The 11,716-nt window shown below is 32.7% G+C and overlaps 1 protein-coding gene across 1 annotated transcript in view; it reads left to right on the top strand.

Annotated features, from left to right (window-relative positions):
- LOC105617925 (peroxidase-like) overlaps positions 1–9,122 on the top strand; it is a 22,458-nt gene extending 13,336 nt beyond the window's left edge. Inside the window, exons 5-13 of the mRNA XM_012199459.1 lie at positions 3,487–3,663; positions 5,069–5,265; positions 5,468–5,651; positions 5,815–6,154; positions 6,245–6,401; positions 7,915–8,088; positions 8,164–8,362; positions 8,838–8,943; positions 9,035–9,122. Of these exons, the coding sequence (XP_012054849.1) occupies positions 3,487–3,663; positions 5,069–5,265; positions 5,468–5,651; positions 5,815–6,154; positions 6,245–6,401; positions 7,915–8,088; positions 8,164–8,362; positions 8,838–8,943; positions 9,035–9,122 (1,622 nt within the window). The remainder of the gene's footprint in view (positions 1–3,486; positions 3,664–5,068; positions 5,266–5,467; positions 5,652–5,814; positions 6,155–6,244; positions 6,402–7,914; positions 8,089–8,163; positions 8,363–8,837; positions 8,944–9,034) is intronic.
- The last annotated feature ends 2,594 nt before the right edge of the window (positions 9,123–11,716 follow it).

Genomic DNA, 11,716 nt, shown 5'->3' with positions numbered 1-11,716 from the left:
GTGTGTGTGTGTGTGTGTGTGTGTGTGTGTGTGTGTGTGTGTGTGTAGTTTGTTTAAAGTATAATTATTAACACATTTGTAAAAATGATTTTAATACATCCCTAATCAATACTTATATCTTTTAGAGTGTTCTTTATATGTGTGTGAGCGCGCATGCAGTATATACAACTACATGAATGCATATAATATGTATACATAACGTACATACATATAGAAACATAAACACGCTTACATTGATCCTTGGCGCTAATGGATAAACGTTCGTCGATTGGCTTAACAAATTATATTCTGTGATTTGCATTACAGTTGTTGTGCGATAAGGCACATAGAGCATAAAATGCCTGAGTGTAGCAGTGAATAATACTGCCTACAATAGGGTGCCCCGGTCGAGAGATTCTATCCAGCAGTAGAATGTGTATGTAAACTAATTCGGATATACCTAATAATGTATCATATTTATTATGTAACACTAGTTCGAGTTTTTTCTGTTCAATTTGCGACAATACGTGGCTCACGCGAAGGTACACGAATGAGAGGATTCGGCTTGGGAGTGTGCGATCCACTTGTATTTAATAATTCTAATTATACCATTCAATATGTAACAAATGCAACGCATTGTTACGTATAATTCCAAGCAAAAATATAAGTATTTCTAGTTTAAATTTGATCAAATGGCATGCTTTTTTTTCTCACATGCATACAGCACACTCGAAGAGAAAAACACAATGATAGCAACTATGAAATCAATAATTATACAAGTTTTACATGTAGAATTAATATTGAACAAGCTATTTTATATTTTATATTTTATATTTTAATAGGGTACAAAAACTGTTGAATTTTGAACTGTTGAATTGAATTTTGATGGATGTTCATTATAAAATTACATTATATAATTCAATTAAAAACGTTTTAACTTTACTCCGTCTTCAGTTCTTTTTAACCGGATTAATTTAATTTTAAACTAAATTCCGAACTTATATAATTCTAAAAAAGGAAGACTTAATAATAATTCTATCATATACTTTTAGCCCAATTACCTTAATATACATAACTGATATTGTTTATTAATTACAAATGCTAATCTAGAGATCGTGGCTAAAGCAGTCGATCTGTAGATAACAGATCGTTATTTACATATTAGAAATTACACGTTACAGATTTATTTTCACGCTTTCTTCTATAAATTATGACAAAAAAATTTGCTATTTGATTATTGTAATAGTAACAATTTCATGAACTTTTTAGGAAGCAACGGACATTTTAAATATCTCGGATAAAATTCGCCTCTGACGGGTGATTCTTCAAAGAATGTTTAAAGAAAAAAATTATTAAGAATTTTAAATTTGAACTATTGAAAGTAAGAAGATTGAAGAAAACATTAAGAAATCTTGAGGAAGTCATACGAAATTTTTATTATTTAATTTATTAATATAAATTAATATTGAAATATGTTGGCATTGTCGGTGCGATTTGGTACGACCTTTAGATCAGTGTTTGTAATTGATAAACGTATTAAATGTATTGCGTGAAAATGTATGACAGAATTATCATTAGATTTTCTTTTTTTTTTTTTCTTAGAATTATGTTGCGTCAGTTTGGAGTTTGGAGTATTATTTAATATGTTAAACTGATGAAAACTAAGTAAGTCAAACCATTTTTGATTGAATTAATTAATAAAATAATTTTAATGCAAATATCTTTGTTTGCTCAAAATTCAGTCGGTTTTTTTATACCCTATTTAAATGCGTATAAACGAGCAAAAAAATTCACCAAGTTATTTTATAATTACTGCAAATGTGAGATTACTGTGTACTTGAGAATAATTTATTCAACTATATAATTCTATTTATAAAATTTGTGTAATACTGCCCTTACAGCAAAATATTATAGCAATATTGCAACAATATTACTTTGAGAGATTGCAATATTTTAATGATATTCCTAGTCCGCAAAAATTGAATATTGCTATAATATTTTGCAATATTTAGAAAAATATTACAGATATATTTGCAATATTATGCAACATTTTAATAATTAATCCAGTTTTATTAATTGCTAAAATATTATTGCTTAGTATGACATTTTAAAATAATATACATGATATAAAGTTATGATAAAAAAACATTTGGGGGCCTAGAAATATTTGAAAGAGCTGAGAATTTCCAAGAAAGTTACCAATTTTCGTTTTGCGAACTCGTTTTATGCCTTCTTATAGACCTCCTGGATGTTTTCTTGTTATGTAATTTTCTTGTTAGAAGCATGTTCATCTCATGGCGGAACTGCATACTTATGTGTTGAATTATAATATTGCAACAATGTATTGCAATATTTCCTACAAAATATTAACATTACATTTGTTATTTCACAATATATTTTTGCAATATTTCCAATAAAATATTAAAATTTCAATATTGCAGCAATTTTTGTAATATTGCGTACTATTAAAATATTGCTGTAATATTTCGTGCTGTTGTTATCACATTATATTTTTTCTCAGTGCGCAAATTTCTTGTTTGTAATAAATCAATTATTAGATTTAGAAATTATCGACGAATTTCTGCTATAGTGCATTTTCGACACATTTAAAGTTACAATCGATATCTCTTCCTAGCTTGGTTCATTCGTTCGAATGCCTTCCTCGATCATGTATATAGATAAGTTCACAAGGACGTTTCTGCGAGCGTTTTCGATTCGAGCGGCCGTAATTTCGATGACAGGGCGTCGATTAGACCTGCAAGCCATTATTTCGAGATTGCAGTTACACAATCGCGTCTTTGTCATGCTTTAACAGAGAGACACAACAGACGGCTCGTCGTTCGATAACGCATCAGAACGTCGAAGTCGATATAATCGAGGCAATACTTGCTAGCAGCCTCGCATTGCAGCACGAGATTTAGGATCCTTCAGGGACCGATCAGGCGCCAGGAGCGAAATTGTCTCCGCTAATGTAGGATGTAGACCCTCTAGTGATAATAATTCCTATTTACGATTCTCGTTTCGAATACGTTTGCGACGCAATTATACTCCTCTGATCGTTCCCTGTATTTTATCGCGCGGAGAAGGCAGGTACAGTTGTAGGTACAGTTAGGATTATCATAAGATTAGCACAGTCGGCGGTTGCATTCGCCTATTTATAGTTAGAACAAAATATTTATGCTATAATCATTATGGTTTCCTCTCGTGCTGCACTGCCAAGCATATCATTTTGAGAGCGCGCACGCGTCTGAGCTCGCTAAAATCGGAGTAATCATAAGTGACGAGCTTATGTATGATGATCGTTCGTTCGTCTGATTGTCAATTTACGAATCGATTTACGAATCAACGTCGCGAAATCATATCGTTTTATAATTTTGCTTGCGTGATTCAATGGTTTGCAAGAGTAAAGCGTTACGTCGCGTATCAAAATAGAGCACCGATCTACTCCGATTTTACGACTTTTAATTATTTACGTGACAAAGATCTAATGTTTGGTTTGGGAAGCAGGCATCCAAGAACCGAGACGTGTCGGACACTCTAAGAAACCACTACCAAGTCCAAGGCTTGTAAGCGCCACTTTATCTATCGCGAATAATCAATCGGATGCTAGCAGGACACTGGCTGTGATGGAATGGAGCCAATTCATCGCTCATGACATGGCTCATACACCAGTTCGTAAGATGAGTAAGTAGCTGAATGAATAAATTTAGCGTAAACTCATAAAAAATTGTTACATCATATTTGCAGTTCTAAACTTTGCCGGAGACTGAAAGAATAATAAATAATGTTTCTTCCAATTGAAAATTGGATAAATAGATAATATATCAATGGATAATACATGAAATAAAGACACGTTGTTATAGCAGTTGTGAAAATAATTCTCGTTGACGCAAATAAGTAATTTAAAAAATATAAAAACATTTGTACAAAAAGAGAATCGTAAAGAGCGGTAACTGAAGTAAAATACAATTTTTTCTTCAAAATTAATTACAATTCAATGTGTCAAATTTGCAAATATAATTATATATACTGTACATTTCGATACTGTACTCGCTATTTATAAAACAGAATATTTATGCTATAAGCATTATGATTGCCTCTCGTACTATTCTGCCAAGTGTATCATTTTGAGAGCTTGCGCGCGTCTGAGCTCGCTAAAATCAGAGTAATCATAAGTGACGAATTTGTGTATGATAATCGTTCATTCGTCTAATCGCGCACTAGTTCAAGTCATCCTCAGTGGTGTCAGTAATTACAAAACAATGATCGAAAAATTCCGCATGTTAGATAGGTGATTTACTCGTTGCTCAAATATATCTTAACGCGCTGCTGATACAATTACATAATTGGATAGCATTGCCTCTATTCTGAAAAAAATAAATTCAAATTCTATTCTTTTATTCTTCTATGAAACAGCATAAAAGCCTTGCTAAAAATTCCAGTTATATTTAAATAAAAAGTACATACGCTCACATCAGGATAGATATGGACAAATTAGTTTAACTGGCTTTAAGCCAGCTTTAAGTTCATGCAAGTAAATATTAAATCCGATTATATAAGCATTTCTATTTCATGATATATAGTTGGATTCCCAGATAAAAATGTTATCTGTTTACATCCGCAATTTTAAATATGTATTGCAAGAAATTTACGATAAAATTTATTGATTTTTATCAGAAAATGACATAATCTGGTTTATGTAAGTATTATATTTCTATGTTTAATGGTTCTATGGTTATATTTCTATGTTTAAATTAATGATTTCTTATGGATTTCCTAATATAAGATGAATTTGTAAATGCGTGAAGTAATTGCATGAAGATTCATACTCACAATCAGTTTAGTCCACCCTGTCTGCACATGACTGATTGTGAGTACGATATATATATATATATAAATAATAATTATCTTATATATAATAATAATAATAATCTTCGTCGTAAATTTGACACATTACGAATTATGCATTTTTTTGTACAGTATTGTTTTTATCATTTCTTTAAGAACATAGGAAATGCTGTTATTTTATTTTTATTATATTTTTATTATATTTTTGTATTTAAAAAAATTATGTCTTAATACATTGTAGTTTCAACGAGAAAACCAATCTCTTGCTGTCAATCGGATGGAGATTCTTTATCACCGCGTCACGTTCATCCAGATTGTGCCCCGATCAGCGTACCAGATCACGATCCCGTTTACGGCGACCATTACGTTCGATGCATGAATTACGTTCGGTCGTTACCAGTCTTACGATCGGAGTGCACTTTTGGACCTGTAGAACAGGTAGGTAATTGTTTTATATTAAATCAGATTGTTGGAATTAAAGATTTTCCTTTCCTTTAAGAAAATGTATAAGAAAATTAATTTGAAAAATTTAGGACTTCTTAGTAACAATTCAAAATTTTTAGAACAATCATTTACTGCTTGGTTATAATTCATGACTTTAGATTTATATAGAATTATATGAATTCGCATATATTTGTAGATGAATCAAGCAAGCCATTTTCTGGACGGTTCTACGATTTACGGTTCTACTCCGAAGAAATCTCGCGAACTTCGCACTTTCGAAGACGGACATCTTCGCATTGACATGCGAAATAATCACACATACTTGCCAAGAGGAGAAACCGAACTCACATCGCAATGCGGAGAGAACTGCTATAATTCCGGTGAATTTTATCTTATATATGTATATAACAAAATTACTTTCAAATCTCTATCTAGCTAAATTTTTAGATACTTCAGCAAAGTCATTTTTTCCGTATAATTAAGCATTTATATAACATATTTGTCACAAAAAGTTTTACATTTTAACAATTATGTGTCGACCAGGTGATGATCGTGTGAACGTTCATCCTCAGTTAGCTGCAATTCATACGGTTTGGCATCGTGAGCATAATCGTGTCGCTGACAAACTTGCCAGATTGAATCCGGAATGGTCGGACGAGATTTTGTTCCAAGAGACCAGGCGCATTGTAATCGCTGAAATTCAGCATATTACATACAAAGAGTGGTTGCCCATTCTTCTGGGCAGAAGGTACACTCGAGCTATCGGTCTCATAGGAAATAGTTACAGTCATAACTATAATTCTGATGATGAACCGGCGGTCAGCAACGAAGCTGCCACTGCAGCGTTACGTTTCCTGAATTCGCTGATGCAGGAAAAACTAAGGTGAGCGCTATGCCGAAAAATTATTCTATTTATTTACAAATTATTTATAAAGCGCAAATATAGCGAAATATGCGTAATTTTTTGTTTTAGTATGCCGGATAATTTTCGCCAACAGAATAAAACATTACAGCTAGCGGAGCATTTCTTTAATCCGCGCATAATCGAAACGGAGGAAGTATTTGATGGATTGCTCCGTGGTCTTGCTACTCAAACTAGTCAGAAGATGGACATTAATCTCATTTCAGATGTAAGTATGGCATTAAATACTTTTTCTCTCGTACACTTACAATTAGAGGGAAACATATTGGTAGCATTAATTCTACAAGTTTTATATGTAGAATTAATGTACGCGCGTAATTGCAGAAAGAAACTTGAGAGACGACATGAGGACCTTTTTCCGGTAATTTCCTGTAACGATAAAATTCTATTCACGCATTACTGCTCTCTACAGAAGTGGTGGATGTAAACTACACAACGATATTCATTTTTTTACGATGCTTCTGATGGAAATAAATGAAATAACAAATTTAAATAAAATTAATAGAAATTTCAACAATTTCAGCGTTATCAGGAGTATCATAAAAAAATGGATATTGTTGTGTTTACATCTATTTCTGCAGAAGATAATAGTGCACGAAGGCATTTTGCGTTACGGGAAAAAAGCTTTCATTTTCTCTCAGGTTTCTTTCTGGTAATGAAATAAACAAAAATAATACATTTTCCCAGTAAAAAATTGTTTTATTTATTTATATAACCTTATACAAAAAATACATAATTACATATAATTATAATTTTATATAATGCTGTTTCATTTTTATACATCAGGGAGTTGTATTGAAAATCGCTGTTTTTTTTTGTGTTTTTTGAACATTTATTTCAATAACAAAATGTGTGAAATCTCAATCAAAATATTTACCCTCCGAAGATATGACTTTTCTGGCGGAAGTTGAATTCCATGATGAAAGAATGGTCTGTCTTTTGTAGAGAATTTCAATCAAGGAGAGAGAGTGACAAACTGCATCATGTGATGTCTTCTCTGATTGAACATGGCATCAAAACTCCATAGGCATGGAAGAGATTGGAGAAAACTAGTCACATGATCCCCATCTTGATTGAACGAGGGCATTCACATGATGCAATTTGCCATTCTCTCCCTTTGAGGCTCTCTAATCTTTTGAGCCAATCCATTTGGCAATCCAATTTTCGACTTTACCGTAATTACGGAAGTATGTATCTTCCAGAGCGTGTTGCATCGATCAGAACAGATAAGCTCTTGGTGCCAGGTCTGGAGAATACGCTAGGTGCGAGAGAATCACTTCTCATTTGAGCTCCATGAATGTTTGTTTCATGGCTGTAGCAACATAGAGCATTCGAGTGTTATCATGGAGAAGAATCATTTTTCGGCGATTTGAAATAATTGATCGTCGTTGTTTTTGCATCAAATTATCATTCAAATATTGTTATCAATAATATTAGGCGGTGGTTGTTTCGTTTGGTTTCAACAGCTCATAATACATATGATATCCTCCATATCTCATCAAATATAGAATATTGCTTTGTGATCATAAATATTTTGCTTTGAAGTTCGATGCTGGCTAGCCAGCGCATTGTCAATAAACTGAATACCCTGCATATCAAGTCTACATATAAAATTTGTGTAGTTGTCAACTAGTATTTGTACTGTCTTTTTCTTAGAGTATATAAAAACACTTGTTTGATTAGGAAGAAATTTTTATAATATTGTTGTCCTTGCATTACAGATGACAAGCAAATTGTATGCCAGCGATGTAAATAATTTAGGTTTGGACGCCGTTAGTTTGGACATTGCACGTGGCCGTGATCATGGTCTCCCTAGTTACAATTATTATCGTAGATACTGTGGACTTCCTGCTGCTAGGACTTTTGATGATTTCCTAGACTACATTCCTATGGAGGTAAGATTGAAACAAACCGCTTCTTTTGATATTCTTATGGTTATCAATATGTGATTATTACTATTCGGTTACTAGATGATGAGGAAACTTCGCACAATCTATTCCCATCCCAATGACGTCGATCTTATCGTGGGTGGTATGGCAGAAAGACCAGCAGACGATGGTATGATCGGCCCGACCTTCCGCTGTCTTATTTACGAGCAATTCTCTAGATCCCGACGTACTGATAGGTTCTTTTACGACTCAGCGACGCAACCGCATCCCTTCACGTCTGGTACGCCTAATATTATTTACATTTGTTTAATGTTTCAAATCGTACGTCTTGCTCTGGTAAAAATTTTACTCGATCAAAATTTATCCTGAAAAATTCTTATATAATTTTTCAGAAGTTTTATATTTTTATTTTTATAACATTTTAGAAAATTTCTCAGATTCTCTATACGAATTAAAATATTTTTTAAAAGTGCTGAAAAAGAGTCAACGTTTTTCTAAAATTTTTTTATATTATATGTGCGAATAATTTAAGATTAAAAAAATGTTTTATTTTATAATTTCTAAAAAAGAATTCATAAAATCTAAAAAATTTAAAAGTATATTCTTTTAAAATTTATTACTTTAGAAATCTGTAAATGTAAAATAAAATGTAAAATAAAATACAATCATTTTTAAAAAAATATTATATGAGAATTTTTTTACCAATTTATAGAAAAATTTTTCAAGCTCGGTTGATTATCTTTTTTTTGTTCTAGAGCAATTGGCTCAACTACGCAACGTCACCTTAGCACGGATATTCTGCGATAATGGCAATAACATTACGCATATGCAGTTCAATGTATTCCTCAAACCGCAGGCAGGGTAAGTTCGAAATTTTATGGCACAGCTTAACTAATGAAATATTCAATATTTATTACACGCTTAATTCAATATCGCTTCTGTAATACTTCAGAAACGAATTGAGACGCTGCACAGACTTTGAGGCAATACCTAGCGTGGATCTCTTTGCTTGGGCGGAGAGGGCAAAAGCATATCGTTGAAGTCCTTAATTAATTGACTGGTCACACAACAGTCCGTTTTGTCCGGAATGTGAGCTTCGGGAAGAAGACTTACGCATAAAATAGGCATGTAAAAGAAGTGATTGTATGAGGTTACGTAATAGTCTCATCAGAATTATCACAAGTACTGCAATGATGTCGTGCACGCTCTGACGAAGTAATTGAGGCAGTAAAAGGCAGAGCAACAGCGGAAAACACGTGACTAGTCGATTAAGAAAATACTCAGCAGCTGTAATGGATCGAATGACTCAGGAGAAAAATCAACGATTACAAGTGAATAAACAACAAGACCGATTTTTGCAAAAATCAGCACTTTATTTGACTTTTCTTTGCGATTTCTTTTAAAGAACTGTATTCGCGAAGCGATGATTTGATAATATATAGTCGAACATATATGTATAAGCGCATCCAGTTAGTCTCATGCGTATGATTGAGATTGTGTGGGGATAGTGGGACATGAGAATATTATTGGTGTACTTATGTTTCTGTAGACGATTGTATTGAAGTTGAAGTTAAAAAACTCAGCGACTGAACAATTTGTGATGATTTAGAATGTAGAAGTACATGATTTTTATTTAAACGATAACTGTAATATCTTCTTAGTCCTATTGATTCGTGGCCTAACATGGTACTTCTCTCATATGTCTGATTGTGGTACACACGCTGGTGGTATACAGTTATATGGGATCTACAATTGATTCCGAACGAATTGGTAGAGAGGTTTCCAAAGCAAGTATACTACTCGATTTGCCATTGCCTTCCAAGAAGGGACTTCCTACGAGCGAAAATTGTCTATCGAGAATTGAACCCGGGATCTCTAGTATAGCAGACCAATGCGCTGTTTGCTACGCCATGCTTGCACTCAATAAACTGCAACATATTGTTTCCATCAGCTTTAGCAAATTGGTTGACTTCTAATCTCAAAATTATGAGTCTTTTTGTCTTTATAGTAACGCACAAACTTGTGAATAATCATCTAAATCTTAATAATGTATATACGAGGTGTGATACCTCGTATATCGCCTGACAGGATAATACTCGCCCCGCGCGGCGAGGCGCGCGTCCGCCGGCACGTAAGGCACGTTTTTGCAATGCATTGCGGCAAGGCGGGTACTATCCTGTTGCGCGCTTGCATTTGACGGTGGGCTGGGCAAATTTGGCTATTTTCTTAAATTAATAACTCGTTAACCATAGTGACAATTATAAAATTATAGTAGAAGACTTCTTCTTAGTTTAGTCCATTCTATCACATGTGCGAAAAACTTATCACTAATTTCTAAACACCTTTAAGACATGAGTCACAAGACAATTATCGTTCGTTATTAAAAACAAAAGACTTAGGTCATAAGATATCGTTAAGATTATAATTAGTCAGTTATTTTGCCCTTACAAGAGATTGTCTGGTCAATAAATGTGGTATATAAAGGGGTCTGTAAATCAAATACAAATATTCGTGCGAATAATATATAAAAAAAAATTAAATATAAGTTAGTACGCGAGACAGAAACACAAAATAATATGAAAGAAATAAAAAGCATCTTTCACTTCTGAAAAGTGAACAGAATCAAGCTATAAATAGAAAGAAGCTATAAATAAAAAGAAAAAAAAATAACTTAATGGAAGTTTGATATTATAGATTCTAATGTTTCCATAGAATCCATGATATCAAACTTCCATTAAGTTATTGCTTCTATTTATAGCTTGGTTTTGTTCATTTTTTGCTTCTATTTGTTTGGCAAAGATACTTTTGATGGAATATGTCGCTCCCTAGCAAACGAGAATGGATTGAAATGAATTGAAGTGGATTCAGATTTTCAGAAATATTGATTCACGAATGTTAAAATGAATGCTTTTCAATTCTGAATGCATTTTTATTCATTTATAGGAATTGCATGGAGCATATCTCTATGCCTTTCAATCTAAAAATAGTATTAACTTTTTCTGTGCAAAAACACAATTATTGTGAATACTGTTCAATTCAAAATTTTGAATAGGAAATGTAGTTTTTTAATTCCAATTGCATCCAACTGAATCTAACTGAATCCAATTGAATTCAATTAAAAAGAAAAGTATTCGCTATTTAAAATACGCATTCGGACAAAAAAATTTCAATCCATTTTGATCCATTCTCGTTTATTGAGTTCCTTCCGAGAGGAGGCATGTGTCATGACATTGATAACATATGTCAAGGTTATTGGGGATGGGTCCCCTTTTGTCAATATTTATTATATTTTGGTTCTACCGGGAATTTAACTCGGGATCTCTAGCATAGTAGACCAGTGTGTTTCGTCACGCTCACTCTTAAGAAGATGAAGAATGTTTTTATGAAAATATAGCAAAAACCTTTATATAAAAAACTAACGTATATTAAAAAATTAATTTTTTACCTTTTTACATAAATTTATGAATATTTTCATGCATGACGTTATCAAAGAATATTTTATATTAAAAACTTACATAAAATTTGTAAAAGATAATTACTTAATTAACAATTTAAAATAAATTTAATAATTGTTACACACACACACACACACACACACACACACACACACACACACACACACACACACACACAC

Source organism: Atta cephalotes (assembly GCF_000143395.1).
Source record: "Atta cephalotes unplaced genomic scaffold scaffold00015, whole genome shotgun sequence".
Classification (NCBI taxonomy): domain Eukaryota; kingdom Metazoa; phylum Arthropoda; class Insecta; order Hymenoptera; family Formicidae; genus Atta; species Atta cephalotes.
This window is presented reverse-complemented; position numbering and strand designations above follow the sequence as displayed.